General features: G+C 38.3%; 1 protein-coding gene across 1 annotated transcript; it reads left to right on the top strand.

Annotated features, from left to right (window-relative positions):
• Positions 1 to 4,726: 4,726 nt before the first annotated feature.
• Positions 4,727 to 18,732, top strand: cmn (calymmin; the record flags this gene model as incomplete). Its single annotated transcript, XM_084567329.1, has 32 exons — positions 4,727 to 4,774; positions 5,948 to 5,992; positions 6,207 to 6,257; positions 6,671 to 6,863; positions 6,956 to 7,030; positions 7,139 to 7,189; positions 8,022 to 8,063; positions 8,247 to 8,442; positions 9,540 to 9,916; positions 11,331 to 11,615; positions 12,750 to 12,794; positions 13,027 to 13,080; positions 13,314 to 13,358; positions 13,564 to 13,602; positions 13,766 to 13,822; positions 13,950 to 13,988; positions 14,149 to 14,193; positions 14,279 to 14,317; positions 14,735 to 14,803; positions 15,209 to 15,286; positions 15,379 to 15,435; positions 15,527 to 15,574; positions 15,714 to 15,785; positions 15,875 to 15,946; positions 16,311 to 16,382; positions 16,475 to 16,546; positions 16,646 to 16,693; positions 16,779 to 16,838; positions 16,929 to 16,994; positions 17,075 to 17,113; positions 17,228 to 17,500; positions 18,194 to 18,732. The coding sequence occupies 32 exons, from the start codon at positions 4,727 to 4,729 to the stop codon at positions 18,259 to 18,261; spliced, it is 2,820 nt and encodes a 939-aa protein (XP_084423455.1). The 3' UTR covers positions 18,262 to 18,732.
• Between the last annotated feature and the right edge of the window lie 198 nt (positions 18,733 to 18,930).

Below are 18,930 nucleotides of genomic sequence, written 5' to 3'. Positions count from 1 at the left end.
CTTTTTTTTTTTTTTTTTTACACAGTACACACACCGAGGAAAATTTAAAAAAACAAAAAAAAAACAAAAAAAAAACGTCCTGACCACTAAAGCCCGCCACAGGAGTGCAGTAAAGTCAGTCTAGGCGATAAATTATTAACTGGCACGATTTGGAAGTGTATCGGTTTTTGTGTGTGCTCTTTTTGGAAACGCTGAAAATGTAAAAAGGAGAATATAACATAGGATAAAACTATTGTCTAAATCTATTAATGGTTTAAACCACCTCTTACAAACTGAACTTTTCTTCTTATTGGTCCAGTCTGTTCTCATTGGCCTGTTGTTCTGATTATTAGCTGTACACGAGTGGACATGTCATCACAGCCAGTGGTACTGGAAGTCAACAAAATGTCAACTTAATCAATCCAAAGTCTTTTAGGTTGGGGCTATTTCAGTCCGGACCACAATAGGTAGCAAGAAGGTCCACGGTTAACTTCAGGTCATTGTTTATCTCCACTCTGCTCATATCTTCTGACCCAATGTTTAAAGATGAATCATGGCAAAAACAGATGTGAATGCTGTATGTATTTAAGACTATGGAGCATCACTTTTCCAACCGACTGCAAATTGATATAGTGTATGGGACAATCGTGTGTATGACTGTATTTTCTTCTTCTTATAAGATTTCTCAGGTGATTTCCTAGAAAACACGACACACACACACATTCATTTCCATCTGGCGAAGGGCCGGACAGATGGTTCGTCAGTGGTGAGCGAGTTTGTTGAGGAGCCAAGTATGTGAGAGGTCTGGGTGGGTTGGGAAGTGAGACGTTAACCTCTCCTTGACCCCATAAGAAGAGGATTTGGCCTTTAGGTGAGGAATCTATATAAATGGTGAGATATCTTTCTCTTTTTTCTTTAAATGTACACGGGGCCGCTCTCGCCTAGCAACAATATATGTGTGTGTGTCTAGGCTGGCTACCATGGAGACATAATGAACGTGAAGAGGTGTGAATAGTTTCCACCAAATTGCTCTGTAAAGTCCAGACAGGTTGCATGTTGAGCTGGCTTTAAAATGTTTATTTTTTTTTTCTATTACTTTCAGTCTATGGAAATATTTACCAACCTGCCTGTAAAAGGTGTTCTTTAAACCAAATACTGGACCGCTTATTCATACCGTTGAACGTGTAGTTTTAGTTTTCGTGATGTTCTTTTGATGTGGAGCAGTAATTTGGATGATTTATTAGCCTGGTGTTTAGCTCACTGACCAGCTTTTCCACGGTGGTGCTGCTCAGATTAGGCTCGGTTCCTGTTTGGGGTTGTTTATATGCTTTACAGTGCAATTTTTTTTTTTTTTTTGTGAGAGTGACTTCTGTCATCCTCCACATGCTTTGTTGACTCTACTACAGACCACTTAAAGTATTTAAAGTGCGCCCTGTTTTCAGTGGACAGTGGGGAAAAAGCTTGAAAAATATGCACTTCATACAAATACATTAACACTGCTGAGCTGGTACAAGTTGTCATGCTATTTATCACTAAAAGTGAATTTTTTTTTTTAACAAATTTATCTTTGTGGAGGTTGAATTTTCTGATAAGATGCATAAATAGAAATGTCCAAGTCCATTGAATTAGTCAAACATGATCCTATACTACAACAAATATCTTATAAATGACATTTCTTAGGCAAAATTCTCCTTTGCCATCTTGTTTTCTTCAAATTCCACCTTCTTCTTTTATAACATCAGTGGTTTCTTAGCAGTATTAAATAAATGATACATAAATACATTGCCAGAAAATGGTTTAGCAGTCATATGTACATACATTTTTTATTTTGACCGTGACACGGATCAGTCAAGAACAAGTGCGTTGTCCTTTTAATGCGGTCTCTATGATGCACCGTCCCCATTTCATCAGTCAGTGTCCAATCTCAGCTCCCTCTCTTTGCCTCCATATGTCTCTCTTAAGTGTTAATGTACTTTAAGTGGCCAATTATTCAGTTAGTGTGTGTGTACGCTTTGGTTTGTGTACACCCAACAAGCGAGGGGAGGATCTGGAGGACAGAAACACCTACGAGCGGCGGTGGTGAGAGGAGGGGCGCCTCAGACCAGAGTGTATATTAGACCCTCATAATCGGGGTGAGTTGCCCACTTAGGAACATCTACTTCAACATCCTCATTCTCCTGCTGGCTCTAAGCTCACTCTCTTTTTAGGGTCCACTATGGTGGGACGGCTACTTCTTCAGGGCCCGCTGATCCTTTGGCTGGTGCAGACGGCACACGCGGGGGGTGAGTGTCTAAAGTGCAGAGGCCATATGTAAATTGACAGTTCACATTCATTTGTGTGGGGTGGGTTGTGTAACTGAACTAAATGAGTGCTTTTATGACTAAAATCTGAATCAGGATTATCAATTTAACATGCAATGAGAAGGTTGCATGATCGCTGGAATAAATGCAAACATATAAGGATGCAAAGTCAAATTTATACCTTCCAGTTATTGGAATACCTTCAGCTGTACAGTTTAAATTATGTGTCTGCGGTCTGCTGTGGCGGGAAGGTGCAATACCCGGCCTGAGTTATGAGTTGACATATGGTCGAGGGTGATGATGATAAGGATGACAGTTGGCGCCGAAGAGCTGCTCAACCTCAGACGTGATTTAAAGTTTTGTGGTCAGCTCCTGTGAGCAACACACTGTATGTGAGAGTCTCCCCTCCTGCTGCGCTTGGTGTAAATCTTTTCCAGTACCCTAGAATGGCATTATATCAGAAAATAAACTAAATAATCAGAATATGTATGACATGAAGATCATCATCGCTGAACCACGGACAACATTTTCATCCTGGTCACATCTGCACCACACCTGCACTAGATCCCTTTGCATGTTTTAATGTCATGTTGGTGGGTTCTTCTGCAAGGCTGGATGCTTGTTAAACTCATACTCATTGGGATCTCAATCAAAAAAGACATGGCAGATGTTAATAAAGAAGAACATATTGAGAATTCCCAGTTCAGTTATATGATTTAAACAGAGATCACTAAAAGAAATGATTCAACTTCTCACTGAATAAAGATTTACACGGAACACAAACTTTTTATATTCTGCACATCGTTGGTTTCATTCATCAAAGACACCTAAACTGTGCTGCCTGCTGCCAATGAAACAGAACATCCTCCCCCTGAGAGTCCTGATGACATGAGGGATAAATGAGACATGTCATTCAGATGCTCGGGTTTGCCTGTCAAATTTCAAACGATCATGTTAAACTAAAATCCTAGCGACACGGGCTTTGCAGCTCTCGCATGTGGTCGGCCCTCTACCAGGTATTCTTGCGAGGATGTGAAGCAGCTAGGCACTCTGTCTTCTCTTTGCCCTGCGGCCTCCGTTTGGGAAATCAAAGGCCGCTCGGCTTCGGTGGCAGCAGCCGTCTAAATTTGACATCCCTCTGTGAGGAGGAGAAGGAATGGTTTTAGTGCTTTTTGCACAGTCGCTCCATTGACTTCTGCAGAGTCTTCCTAAAAATGTTCATCAGACCAGAGAGGGCTTTATTTAATGAAAAATAAAATGTGATTCTAATTTATGGATTGGTTAAACTTTTCCCCCCCTTTTTTTGATAATCTGTTTATCGATTGTTGTCTTTTCTTTTTTCTTGGACATCGTATAAAATAAAAAGTAGGCGATTCAGAAAGCATTATAACGTTTATACTTAAATCCAAATATGGAATAGAATCATAACTTTCAACTAAAAGAAACGGCAGAAGTGGAATTGCAAATATGCCGAATAAAACTAGAACTCACTGAATGGAATAAATAGCTTCAAGAGCTCAACAGCTTTCCTTAACTGTGCAGGTTGCAGCTCTGTGATTGCGGATGGACCAGAGTGCGTTTGCAATGTAAAATGATAAAATAATAATAATAAATTTGAAAATGATCCTCCCCTGCTCTCTGCCCTCCAAAAATCACAGCTTCCCTGATTTTTGTACAGCCCCTTAAAAACTCAGTTTCTAAAGAAGTTCCTGGACTCCAGGATGATTTTATTATTTAATATATTAATACTTTTTAAAAAAAATAAATAAAATAAAAAATCGATAAATAAAATAGCCATAAATGTTTTATGTTTAGCTTCTCATCACAAGTCACCTTCATGCAAATGTAAGGAGCTATGTCTGATTTTAATCACATTATTTATTTATTGGTGAAAATTATCAGTGTAGTGACCACAACAAATGCAGTAGAACAATAAATGTAATTGAAATGCTTTTTAAGGTTTCTAGAAAGACTAGAATTTCCTTTCTCATTAGGGACTGTATGAAAATTATTAGGCAAAAAATTATAAAATTTAAACAAACAAACTAAATGAACAAGAATTTCCCAAAGTAAATGATTGTTACTTTGTTTAGATTGGATTAACTGCTCACGTTAGTGATACAGAGAGATCCACTGTCCTGCATGTTAGAACAACTCGATGAAATTATAGTTTGGTATTGAACTAGACATAACATTTATCATTAGCACTTCAGCTACAATATATTGTAATGGAAAATAAAGGGCTGCATGCAACTGGTCTGAGACAATGACTACTCTGTTTCTCCAAGTGTAAATACACTCCTTATTAAATTTAAGCCATAAGCAAATTGCGAAGTTGCCTCTGACATTTTTAAAAATGCCAGATTGTTATCCATACAGAAGGTTTGTTACCAAGCCTGATGTCTTTTGTTCTTCATTCGTTCATCATTTTCTTTCATTTGTAGGTTATGGCGCTGTATCTGGAGTATCCAATGGACAAGGGCCACAGCCTAATGGTAAATCCATCACATTCTGTACACTTTCTGTCTATCAATAAGTAATCGGCGCACTGGTTGGTTTGCTCCACACAAGCTGCAGCTTTTGTTCAGTTGTCATGGCTTTTTATTTCCAGGAAAGATTGGTGGAGGTCTGGGATCGATACTGATGCCCTCAAAGGGTAAATTAACAGCAAATCTCTCCAACAATTAACTCATTTGTCACCAAAGATGTGAGATTTATGTTCATATTCTTTTTTGAAAGGTGTGGGTCAGGCAATGGGGCCACAAAATGGATATGCCGGCTATCCTACCAAAGGAGTAGGTCAGTAATCGCAGAAAGCACGTTAAACAACTCTGCGGATTAAATTGGTTTGAGAATGTTATTTTAATCATGTTACTTTCACTCAGGTTATGGGGCAGCAGCTGGCGTTTCGGGTGCAAATGGAGCAAATCCTAATGGTAGATCTGTTTTCACTCCACCACTGTTAAAATGAACCAAAATCTCAATACATATAACCTTTGTCTCAATACATATTTACTCTTTTAAGGCTATGGTGCAGCTACTGGGATGACTAAAGGAGTGGGGACAAAAGGTAAGTTCGCCGTGTACCTGTGTTTCCCGTGTAAAATCAATTCAGTCAGTGTAATAATGAGTTTGCCAAATGCTTTGGTTAATTTTAACATCTTGTATTTTAAGGATATGGAGCAGTAGCTGGTGCAACAAATGGACAAGGTGGTAATCCACATGGTAGGTAGGGTGTGAAATAGTGGAATATGATGCACAAAGAAAACAAATAAAGGCAACAGTGTACTTCTTACTATAAATGTTTCTTGGATGGCTGATTGTGTTGCATATCAGAACTGCCAGCTTCCAGTAACATTTGGTCCCTGTTTGAACTCTCCTCTAGGAGGAAATCCAGCAGTTTTACCCAATGGAAATGGAGCTACATCTAATGGTAAAGACAGGTCATTGAATATATCTCTCTACCAAGGTACAAATAATCATAAAGCAGCGTAATGATCTGCCCCTATATTCATTCTGTTGTTTTTGTGGTAGGATATGGTCTTGCAGCTGGTCCAGCCAGTAGACGACAAATAAAAGGTGGTACGATATGGTGTCTTATCACTGGGGATATAGATAGCTTACACACATGTCCACTGGTTCAGTTTAAATGTTGTTTCTTGTTGCAGGCTATGGTGCTCAAGCTGGAAGATACGGTGGGCAAGGCACTAAAGGTAATTTTATACATGATATATTAAGATCCGATTTAGGGTTTAGTTTGACATTGTATGTGATCAGTTTCAAAAAATACAAATGCCCTATGAGCCATTTTGGGTTCAATCCATGATCTTTGAAACTTTACCTAAACTTAAAGATATGCCCAATGGCTGCAAATAATATTCTAGTTGAAACCTGTCATTGTCATTTGAGTAACTGTTGTGTCTGTAGGTAATGGAGCTGCAGCCGGTGCACATAGTGGACTTGGAACAAAAGGCAACGGTATGACGGTTCTCAAATGATTTAGTTGTGATATATCTGTTGATAACTGGATATGAGTAAAATGATATGAAAGCATAGCAAGTTGTTTAACGAGTTCCTACACCTGCTGCACTCTCATCTTTCTGCTAGGTTATGGTGCTGCATCTGGCCCTTCAGGCAGCAACGGTGTGAGACCAAATGGTAAGAGATGTTGAGGAGTCAAGTGGGAATGGGAGATAAGATACTTCTGTTCTGTAGCTCAAACATGGTTGTGTATTTAACAGGCCAGGGGGCAGCTGGAAATAAACCCATGAAGGGGTACGGCCGACCAACTTTTGGGGCAGGTAACTCATCTACATTTATCTTGTAGAACAGGAAGTAAACACTCTTGACTTTGAAACAATATTTATATATCTATAACTCTGTGGTTTAAGGCCCAGGTGTGGGGAGGGGAGCCGCCAGAGTTCTGGGAGTACCTCAACTTGCCAGGAACCAAGGACAGGGTGAGTGAAAACCATGGCTTAGAACTGAGACCACCATCTAATACACCACTTACAATGTCTGTATTTGTTCTTCCAGCATATGGCAGTAATGGATATAATGGTTATGGAGGTCAGCCCATGGGAGGTGAGTCATAGACCAGTCAGTGGGAGATTTCGGGGAGATTTCAGGGAGAATAAAACATGAGTGCTGTCGTTAATGTATTGGTGTGTTTATAGGGTATAATGGTGGTTATGGCAATGCCGGTTTGGGTCCTCGTTATGGAAATGGAGGAACGAAGGGACCTCAGCAAGGTAGGACGATCCGTACCACCAAGTGAAATACGTGCATCTGCCAGCTTTAACTATAGTGTTTCTACATGCATAATTCCCTGAACTCATTTGATTATGTTGACATTTTAGGCTACGGTGCTGCAGCTGGTGTGTCCAATGGACAAAGTGGAAAACCCAATGGTAAACATTCCATATAATAGCATATATCATATGACGTGATATTAAATGACAAGCCTAAACTAATCCAAAATATCTGTGATGTAAAATGTAAAGGTTATGGTGGAGCCAGAGCATCTAAAGGCAACGGAGCTGTGCCAAATGGTGAGCTGCCACATAATGTGTTATTATAATAATTACATTTACAGTCCAAGAATATAAATAATAATTATTGATTTTTACTAACTATGAAGGTTATGGATTCTTGGGTGGTGGAGCAACCAAGCCTGCGAAGCCAGGTAACTTATATATTATTTTTGTAGCGAACAGTATTGCCTTTTGAGAATGTTATTTTAATCATGTCACACTCAGGTTATGGGGCAGCAGCTGGCGTTTCAGGTGCAAATGGAGCAAATCCTAATGGTAAATCTGTTTTCACTCCACCACTGTTAAAATGAACCAAAATCTCATTACATGTAACCTTTGTCTTAATACATATTTACTCTTTTAAGGCTATGGTGCAGCCACTGGGATGACTAAAGGAGTGGGGACAAAAGGTAAGTTCGCCTTGTTCCTGTGTTTCCTGTGTAAAATCAGTTCAGTGAGTCTAATAATGACTTTGCCAAATGCTTTGGTTAATTTTAACATCTTTTATTTTAAGGATATGGAGCAGTGGCTGGTGCAACAAATGGACAAGGTGGTATTTCTATTTAGTTACAGTGCAAAGCTTGCAAAAAGGAAAAATAACTGAATTTTCAGCAAATGTTATTTTATATTCTAGAATCTAGTGTGTCCTAATTGCATAGTTTCAGAAAAACTCACTCACAATCTTTTTTTTCATTTTTTTTTTTGTCAGGTTTTGGCAATATTCCAAATGGCTATGGTGCCAAACCCAACGGTAAGATTGTCATTTATCTTTTAGATCTATTTAAGGTTCAAATCAAAATTTGTCCTCCTTTAACTACAACTAAATTTTAATTTGCTAGCGCTGTTGTTTTGCAGGATACGGAGGCCACAGAGGAGGTGCAATGAGACCCCAACCAGGTCATGCAGGTTATGGAAATGGAGCCGTTCTGAATGGATATGGAACTAAGCCCAATGGTAACGCATCATATTGTGTGTTATGAATCTCCCTTGTTCAGTGTGATGCTATATTTATACAATATTTTGTTTGACAAAGGTTATGGAGCTGGAGCCGGAGCTGGAGCTAATGTCCCCAAAGGATATGGAGCTAAAGCCAATGGTGACAGCCTGTTAAAATATACACTTTTACAACTGTATCCATAGTAACACATAGGTTTCCACCATTAAATATGGAAGAGTTAATAAATGTAATAGAGAGCATTATAAGCTATGCACTTTATTGCACTTTTATGCAGTTGGATTTCTCTTGTATAAATGCTTTTGCTTTCATCTTTTTTACAATTTTTAATGTACTGTTCATTAAAAGGACATTTATGTAGATCTTAAGCTGTGTAGGGTAGGTACTAGTTTTTTATTTTGGCTTGTATGATGTCTTTCCATTTCAAAAAAGACAGATTGCCCAGCACCTTCTCATCAAGCATAGTGCTTTTCATTTAGTGGCATGTCAACTGTTGTCCGCTGGACAAAATCTCTAAACCTTTTTCTGTGTTATGGTCTGATTTTAGTGATTTGAGCCTGAATAACTCCAAATAATTGTCTTTTTGATACACTGTATGTTCTCATTCAACTATTATACAGGGAATGCACATATGAAAAGGAAAAGGCTTCAAAACTGTGCATTTCCATTTACAATTTTGCTTTAATTGAAGCCTTTTTAATCTTGCATAAACTCCAGTCCTGCTTACTACTTGTTAAATTCTCTCTTAAGGTTATGGAGTCAGAAATGGTGCTGCTCTGGGTGGATATGGAGGTCAACCTAATGGCAAGTTTTAGCCACCAAATGACAAATTCATTTTTAATGTATTATTTTATGTATTATAAAAGAGTATCACTGTAATTAATTTGTCACCTGTTTAAAACATCGTTTGCAGGATACGGAGGACAGAGCAGAGGCCCAGTACCTCAAAAAGCTACCAAAGGAGTCGGAGCAGTGTCACCCAGTGAAGGTGTTAAGACGCTCGGCACGGGTAATATTCTGCATAATTTATGGTACATATCCAGTTTGTGGTCACCCTGAGCAGTGTAGTCACACCAGTGGCACTAAGGAAGGGAATGATGTTATCAGCAAGCAAATCAAGCTTAATTTTCTCTTCACAGGCTTTCTTGGTCCTGCTGGTGTACCTAATGGACAGTTGGCTAAAGCAGCCAATGCAGGTAGATGCTAATGTTGATGCATGCCTTTTGGAAATGGAAACATTTAGTAAAATTTGGTTTGGTTTTCATCCATCTCTACTTGGTCCTCAGGTTATGGTATGTTGCCAAATGGAAAAGGCCAAGCTGCAATGGGTGCCGGTGACTTCAATGGGAAGGTCCTCAAAGGTGGGGTTCTCCCTCCTCAGCAGCCAAGTGCAGCTCTGTCCTTTGGTGGTCAACAAGCCTTAACTCAAGGTGCAGTGCCCGTTGCCCCTGAACCGACGAGTGATATCCTCTCCATGGTCACACAACAGAAATTCCAAAAACCTCAAGGAAAAAGCTACAAAGCACTAATCCCTCAGGCCACACCGGCACCAGGACTACCTGAAGCCATGGAGGGTCGGAGGTTAGCCACATCCGGGTTTTTGGTTCCCCAGAGTCACCCGGCACCAGAGCCAGCAGCGCTTCCTCAAGGCAAGTACCTCAACCTAAAACTGCTTGTTGTCTATACAACAGGAAAACCCTTACACAGTTAGCGTCATGACTGGTTCCAGTTTCAACATTAGTATTGGTGTATAAAAAGTGTTGTTTGACCTAATTCTCTCATTTTAAAATCTTTGGAATGACATTAGCTCTAGATGGTTGCCATCTTAAGTGCGGTTTATACCTCTGCAGGACATAGATGGTGTAACCTATGCACCTAGCCTACACCAGTGTGAGCCATTTATACTTGTGCACTTGTCAGCTTGGCTCGCTCTGTAACAACACCACCCAAATGCTATTCGGCACTGTGTTTTTTTTTTTTTTGTCAGTCGGGTTAATTTTGTTCTATTTCCTGCTTCACTTTCAACAATGGCAACTGAAAATGAAATTGTTCTTTAGACAAGTCATACTAATATTTTTATTGTAACCTCCTCAGTTAACCTTTCCTTGATGTGTTCCATATGGTATGTTATTTTTGCAAAAAAGAGTAAAAAAAACCATCCCTCATAATAATTTACTTTTTAGGAAAAGCTTGCACAAAGTGAAAGTGTTTGCTTTGCAAGGAAGGAAGGATTCACTGTACTTTACTGTTTATTACAAAACTCCTCTGCCTTTCCTCTTGTTTTATTTGCAATTAGGAGTTGGATTTTTACTGACTTTTACATTTTAGTTTCATTTTCCTACTGTTTGTTTTATAAGGATAAGGGAACTTAAAAATATAGGTTTATACTGCAGGGAATGTAGCACTTGTTTTTTAAATCCATGTATTTATCCGTCTATTGTAACTGCACTATTCTTGCACTGAATTTCTCCAGTGTTGTAATAAGCAGAATATTGCTGCACTAAACTGGTGAAGTGTGTAAATGACTTGTCTACTGTACATTTTGCAAATGCCTTGTGACCCGATTTGTTGCAAATTCTGCTGTGGTGTTTGCCAGCACACAGTTACAACCATCTACAGTGGAATTATACAGAATTACTGCACTATTTTCATTTATTAACAGCTAATGAAATACATCGAGGATAGCATGCGGATGACTCTGTCTGACTCTGCTACAGTGGTTATGATCAGTGGAACAAAACCTAAATTGTCAGTTTTATCAATTTAAAAGGGAAGAGAGAAGCTCCAAAAATGTATGATAAAATAATTCGCTCATAAGCATCATTCTTACAGCCATGAACTAAAATAAAGACACTGTTTTGGAAATGTATTTAGCATAATTTATAAGTTATCATTATGATTCATATCTGAGTCCAGTAAAATACAGACTCTGAGAGGTTTTTCCAAATATTTGTACTGAATATATTGTGTTTGTGTATTGTCTGTTAATGTACGTGATGGGGTCATTCAGACAGATTTGATAAATCAATCTACATATATGTTAATGAAATGTATGGCCTCTAGGTTATGTGACTGGAAGTGCTGTGCCTGAGCAAAAAGCTGCAGAGGCAGACATTGTTATTGGGGTAGACAGCATCGGTGAGGGGGAAGCTGCCCCTGAAAGCTCCACACCCCTGAAAGCCAAAGGTGCTCCAGAAACGGTGGCAACTAAAAGCACAGGGAGTATGGCTCCTGAGGAAACACTGACTGTCAGTGTGCCTGAAGAAGCAAACATCCAGAGTCAGACTGTGGCAGAACCCGACAAGCTCAGGGTCAAAGGTCTCCCCGCAGGGGAGACTGGGGCAACTGGTAAACTTAATCTTGATTTGGGTGTTTACTAGAGTTGGACTGCATGTGTAAATGTTGACTGAACTGTGTGTTATTCCTAACTCTTAGTCTCTTGAATTGTTGGCATTACATTGCACGATTTCAATTGTATTAATGGGTAGGATTCAGTCTAATGCCGGTAATACCTGTAATACTTTGGTGGTTTAAATGATAATCTTAGCAGGCTTAATATATATTTAAAGACCAACCAGGCTTACTTAGGGAATAGATACAAATACATGAAATGCCAGATATTTATTTAAGATTCAGAGGTCTTGCTTATAATTGTTCTGAAGATTTTTTTATTTTAAAGTTCTGTGAATGTTTTATTCCGTGTTGTCTTGACGTGTTCGTTTTTGTTTTGTGTGCCCTTTAAACTAAAGTTTTGATAAATATGCTTATTTGCTGTTACTGCTGAGAGTTGGATCAGGAGATTGATACCACTCACAAAGCTTTCTGTTAAAGTCTTGATCATTTTAAATAGGTGTTTTTATATATTACTTCTCTCACTACATGTCCTAATGTGTTTAGAGTTTGATGACTCATCCTGCACTTGGGGTCATGTATTAATTTTAGACCTAATGAAATCCATTCAATTTTCCCCAGTTTTGTTAGACTTCTGCTCTTGTACACAATAGAGATATAATGTGTGGATAAGCTTTAGAGATGCTTGTGTGATTTACCTTTTGACAGCTGTTCCCAGTCTTTATGCGAAGCTAAACTAAGCTAACAGGTTACTGGATCCAGCTTATATAGCATACAGCTATGGAAGTGAATAAGCATATTTGTGTCAAACTTTTGTTAACATATTAGGAATTTCACGATGAACGAAATTAACCGCATTACATGCTAATATAAAAGTGTGAAATGTGTTTCTTCATTGTGTGGCCTTTTTTTTTTTTTTTTTTTTTTTTTTTTTTTTTTGTGACATTCGTTTTATTTTGTTAATTCTAATCCTTCCAAGTTTAATTTTGGTGCATTCTGTGCATGAGTTGGATTAACCCATTGATTTCAGATTGATAATTAATAATGCTGCACGTGTAAAGACACGTAAAGGAGAGATTTTGGATGGATAATTTCTGAACAGGCTCTGACATTTCTGTTTTTGCCTTTCAGGGAATGGAGGAGCTTCGGTCTCCAAGGGACAGGGAGCCAAACCTGGTAATTATTAGCCTTATCTCTTTGAACAATAAATAGTCCATGCAGTCCTGATTCGTGTTTAGTGTTAATTAGCATTTATAACATCAACAAAAATGGCATCTATTATACTTACAATCTAAACATTATGCAAGATTTTACAATTTAACAAAGATAAAGCAGTAACATTTATATTTTGTCACTTGTTCTTGAATGATTTGTTCTTCTAATACATGTTTATGCATTGGTGTTACAGACTGTGGACCATCGGGGATACCAAACGGTCAATGGATGAAACTACCTAGACCTGGTAAAGTGAAAGTGTTTGGGCATACATTATATCCAAAAAGTGTTACCATATTGTAGATTCAATGGTCTTATTTCAGCATGCAAACATACAAATCTTTCACTTTTCCTCCACATGTAATCCCAAAGGAAGACTTCACAAATTGTAAAATATTACAAGTTGTTCAGTGATAAAACTTCTTATGAACATTATTAAAGACTAATGTTAACGTAAGACTGTTGTTGTTGTCGTTTTAGATTCTAATGCTGGTGCTGGAGCATTAGGTGGAACAAAAACAAAAGGTACAGTAGGGACAGATACAACCACATAAATGTCAGGTCCTAACCAGGTCTTGGTTTTAAGATTTTTTTTTTATAACCCTACATGTTCTCTTCAGTGTTGGCACTGTGAAGAATGTGTTTTGGTATTCTGTCATTTGCCTTTTTCACTTTAAAGAAAATTAAGATGCGATTTGGATTGTTGCTGAAGTGATGTGTTGTTATGCAGGCCTTGGGTATCCTTATGGAGGACAAACTAAGCAAGCTGGTAAGTCCTTTTCTTTTTTCCTGAAATGAAAGTTGCCAGATAAGGCATGAGAAAAATGTAACATAAGACGAGATAATAATTTAATTTATCCCACAGTGAGATACATTCATAATTAAAGTGCTGAATGCACTTTCATAATTGTGTACTCTTTGTGTCCTTTCAGGTTATGGACAAGGGGCCTACTTAGGAGCTGGACATGGAAATGGAAATTCACACGGAGGTCAATTTTCTAAATAAAAGCTTGTATGAAAAAGCACAACTAAAGTTGTTTATCAGTTCGGCCTTGATAGATGGATCCACAAAAACCTGTCTCCAAGGTTAAACTGAAATTCTTCCATTTTTCTCAGGAAATGTCGGTATGGGTGAAGCAGGAAAGTCTAAATCAGGTAAACAAAGGTGTTTAATTTAATCTCTGAATCCATAAATGATAGAACAAGTCTATGATTCTTTTTTTATGTGCTGTATTGCGGTTGTTGTTGTAGGACATTCATTAGCTAAGCCAGTGCATCCAAGTTCTGTGCACTGACTTAGTTTGTTATTTTTCAGGATATGGAAATGGCTATGGGGTTGGGGTACAGCCCAACTATGCGAGTAAGGGCGATATATGATACTTACATGAAATTAACTTGTTATTTTGTGGGAATTCCAGCAAAAGTTGACATTTCTCTTTTTTCAGGTCTTGGCCAAGGTATGCCCACTGCTGATGGCAAATCAGGTATGATATGAGCAATAAAAGAGGATACAGTTAAAGTTGAATATAACACCACTTATCAGAAGTCGGTTATCAACTTGACATGGATAGTGAAATAGGGAAATAATAATCAGCTGAACGAGACAACTTTTGTTTTACAACAGAGCCCCATTGGTTCTTTCTGGACTAGATTAGAAGGAATTTAACAATTAGTCGAATAACACGTAATTTACTGTAAAATAACTAAAAACACAGTCTTTGATTGGTAGTGTTTTACTGATTGCATTGTGTATCAATTTGTTGTCATGCCCTCTTAGATCCAGTTTTTTGGTCCACCAGTGTGTTTGCTTGCTCTTTATTCATCTGATGATACACTGTTTTCAACGGTAAAGGTGTAGATGTAGATATGATACATTTACTGCATATGTCCTGTCCGTGTAGGAATGGGTCAGTTCCAGCCTCAGTCTGCTGGCTTTGCTCCAAATGGAAAATTAGGCAGCATGTATGGTGGTATGTACAACTTTACACGTTAAAATCTTTACTAACACTCTACAACTTGATGAGACAAAGTCAAATAACACACAGATCTCTTGTCCACTGTTAAAGGAATGGGTGGTTTGCCTTTGGGTGGTCAGGCACTTGGAACCGGTGCACAGAAATCAAACTCCAAATATGGTGAGTGCTTTAAAAAGAAAAGGGAATTATTTTTATGGCTTTTATAGCTTCATAGTTACTGATATTCTGGATCTCCATGATGCACAAAACTCTCATATTAATCTTAAACACCCAAAATAGATAAATAACAATGCATTTCACTGTGCATTGTACTATGTATAACTGTGCATGTGACAAATAAAACCTATCTATCTATAGAGTAAGTTCTTTAGTCATTGTTTTTCTCCTATCCAAACTCAGGCTCTGTTCACTCTGATTCAGGCATTGGTGGGCGTCAGTTTGGTGGACAACCCGTCATTAATGGGGCAGGATCGTATGGTAAGTCTGTTATTGTTACGTGTTTGTATAATCTGAGTGTCATTCTAGCTCAATAAGAATTGATGATACAACATTTTCTCATTTTTCTCCAGGTTATGGAGGTAGCCCCTATGGGCCTGTGGGTGATGGTAAATCATCTGGAAAACATGGTGAGAACATATTTATCTTGAGCAGTCACAACAGCAAATAGTGTATTGTACTGCAAATTAATGTTCCATAATGTACTCATCATGCTTACAGGTGGTCTTGGTGCTGGAATGGGAAGGGATCCTGCGTCTGGGAAATATGGTGAGTGTGATGCAACAAAAGCGAGGCTGTTGTTGCATATGGTTTAGTCTGTCCAGGTTAATTCAGAATCTACACTTGATTGTGATAAAGTCTTCTTAAGAGGGTTCATTTTGACCAGTTTCCCTGCATGTGTGCTCAGGATATGGTGGGTTACCCAACGGTGGGCAGCTTCTTGGTCTTGGAAGTAACGGTAATGCAGCCGGCAAATACGGTGCGTAGCTGTGATTTGCTTACCATGTACTTAAACTCTCAAATCCTGTTCCCCACTAACCTGTCAGTATTTCTTTTCCTCCTCTGTAGGTTATGGAAGGTTGCCTCATGAAGCTCAACCAGCTGGACTCAGCCCTGAAGCAATATCTACTGGCCAATATGGTAAAAAATACTTAAATGATAGACATTTGGGAGAAATACATTGATTAGCTTTCCATCTTAGTTTATGCGTGCAGAATATGTTAATTATTGAACTCCTCATGTGCTGTTTTTTCAACTAGAAAAAGCAGTTTTCCTCTTTTTATCTAAACTAAGCTAAGCTAAGTGACGCTAACTGTAGCTTCATCTTTATTGAGCATACACATTGATATTGATCCGATCTAAATAATGAGCAACTTAGAATCAAGTCAGTATCCACAAAAATATGAATCAGAAAAAAAGTGTGAGCCTTGAAACTACAAGTTGGTGAGTTTTGTAAAGGAACATGCTTTTATCTTATCGATTGACTTTTGTGTTTTTCTTAAAGCCCTGGCTGGGTCACAGTATCAGCCTGAACCTGCTGGACTGGGACAAAATGGAAAATTATCAGGAAAATATGGTGAGACTGAGCAAACAGGACGGCTGTCTTTTAGATGTATTTTGTTTATTTCTTTAAACCTGTTCAACCTGTCATCTCTGTGCACTGCTAAGGTGGCAGTGAGGTTCCTTATGCACCACAAACTGTTGGCTTTGGTGGTGAAGCCAAATCTTCTGGGAAATACGGTACAGAGCAGACTGTTATGTGTTTTTTGTTCTTTTTGATCATTCCATTGAAATGTATTGGCATCTTTTAACAATGGTTTCATGTTCATCTCTGAACAGGTAACCAGGGAGCTTTCCAGTCGCAGCCTCTTGAGTCTGCAGCTGAAGGTAGAATTGGTCGAAAAAAATATATTTTGCAGGGTTAGATGTGCAAAAATAAATTGTACATTTATCTCTTTTTTTGTCTCAACAGGTACAGCTGGTTTAAATTATGACCGACTGCCTCTTCCAGAATCAGCTGGAAAATCTTACGGTACATAAGGGAAACAGATCCTAAACACAAATATGCCCTAACTAACTCCTGCTTATTTCATAAGATTTTTTTTTTCTTCTGATCTCTTAGTGAAGGAAGAAGTGCCGACTCCAGAACTTGCAGTTAGAGGAGAAGGGATGCCTATTAATAGATACGGTAAGTATAATGTCTATTTCTGTGTGCTAATCTCTTCTGGCTCTGCAGCATTAAGCTAAATACTAAAACCTTTATTTCAGAAAATGTGGGCTACATAAATGGACAAGTGCAGCCAGAAGGTAAAAGGCAATAAAGAAAACATCATGAAAAACGTAAAATCCAAGCTTACGTTTACTCACATGTTTTCCTCTTGCCTTTCTTTTTTTTGCTTTCCTTGCTTCTCTTTTCTCTAGTTGCTGTATTACTTGCTGCTCCCACTCCCAGCCCCATCCTGGCCTACTCATCTGTCCCATCGTATCTCCCTGTAGAGTCCTCCTTCACGCCTGATGAGGTGCTTGGAGCAGGTGTTCAGGACTTGCCCGACCCGGCTGGCACAGCCGGCCTCATCCTCGAGTCTGCATCTGCTACAGAAACGCAGGGCGTGGCTCAGGGGCCCGAGCAACCTGATGACCTGCCACGTCAGATACACATTCAGCAGCACCTCAAACTGCATTTTCACCCACAAGGTAAGTCCTGGAGAGGCCGCAAGTAGAGTTAAATGAATCCCTAACAAAGTAGTTGCACAACGACTTGCTGAGGCATTGACATAAATCTTTCCAGATTTTCTGATGACAAAGGAACACACAACTGCACATCCAAGACATAGCATAAAAAGTTCTGTGTCTGAGATTTGTGTTTATAACATTTTTGTAAATGCCCCTATTCATTTTATTTCCAAGAATTGTATGAGAAAAACAATGCCAGTCTCATGTTTGTACATTTAATACAAAGCTAGCATGAGCAGCAATCAGCTTAGCTTAGCGTAAAGACTGGAAATAGAGACTCAAAGGGAGAGCTAGCCTCTCTCAAAGTAGCAAGATTCACCCATTTAACAAAAATGATTTAATGAGTGTTTACTCTAGATAAAAACCTTAATGTATAAATAACAAGTTGTTGCAGAGCCAGGCTAGCTGTTTTCCTGTTTTATGCTAGTCCAACTGTCTCTTAACTTCAGGTTATTTCTTAGCATAGCTACAGAAATCAGTCTTTCTCTCTAACCTCAACCCAGATAAAAACAATGATGAAAAAAGGGAAACATTAAAAATAAAGTCTCTGGAAATCTATTGAGCTAACGTCTGGTTCCAGATTGCATGACCATTGCAATGATATGGAATCAGTTACAATAATTTCCGTAACACTGAATGTTTCTACATCTTCAGGAGAAAAGAATGGCAAACACGATTTGAATGGCTTCTTTGGGAACAGTGGCTATCAAGGTAAATACTGATAGACAGAAAATAAATTAAAATGTTATTGTGCTGTCATTCATATATATTCTTTTCTTCCTTGCCCCCCCCAACAGGTTAACTCTGCTGACTACATATCAGCTATACTCCTTGTTTTAACCGTTATATTATTTTTGATGTTGTTTCCTAATTGTATATTTTAAGTTCTTCTGTCAAATAATAGTGGTAGTCATATATTTGTGTTTGTACGTATATAGATGAGACATTTCAACATTTAAAGTTAAGGTTTTCGCTGTATGTTTTCATGCATCTTGTCCTCACCTTCTTATCCTGCACTTAATGAAACTGATGTTGGACAAATGTTGTTTGTCTGCTGCATATGGTTGATATTTTTATTAAAGCAGTCAGTTTTGTTGGGATATCACATCATTTCTACAAGATAATAACTCAGTTTAATTTATTTTCCACAAGAAGCTTTTTTTAAACTAATTTTGTCAACCTTCTGTTTATTATTGTACAGTATTTGATTGAATAAAAGTATCCCAACTGTGGAAAACGCTTTTTCTTTTTTTCGTGTATGCCTGTTTTATATATTTTACAGAAGAGGTGATTGACTATATTTAAAAGTATGTGATAAGGAATTATTAATGAAAGCTTAAGTAAGGTTAGATAATAACTTTATTCATAGATAAACTTCATTCATTCACAAG

Source organism: Chelon labrosus, assembly GCF_963514085.1.
Source record: "Chelon labrosus genome assembly, chromosome: 19".
Taxonomy (NCBI): Eukaryota; Metazoa; Chordata; class Actinopteri; order Mugiliformes; family Mugilidae; genus Chelon; species Chelon labrosus.
Note: the sequence above shows the minus strand (reverse complement) of the source record. Positions and strands in the feature narration are given on the sequence as shown.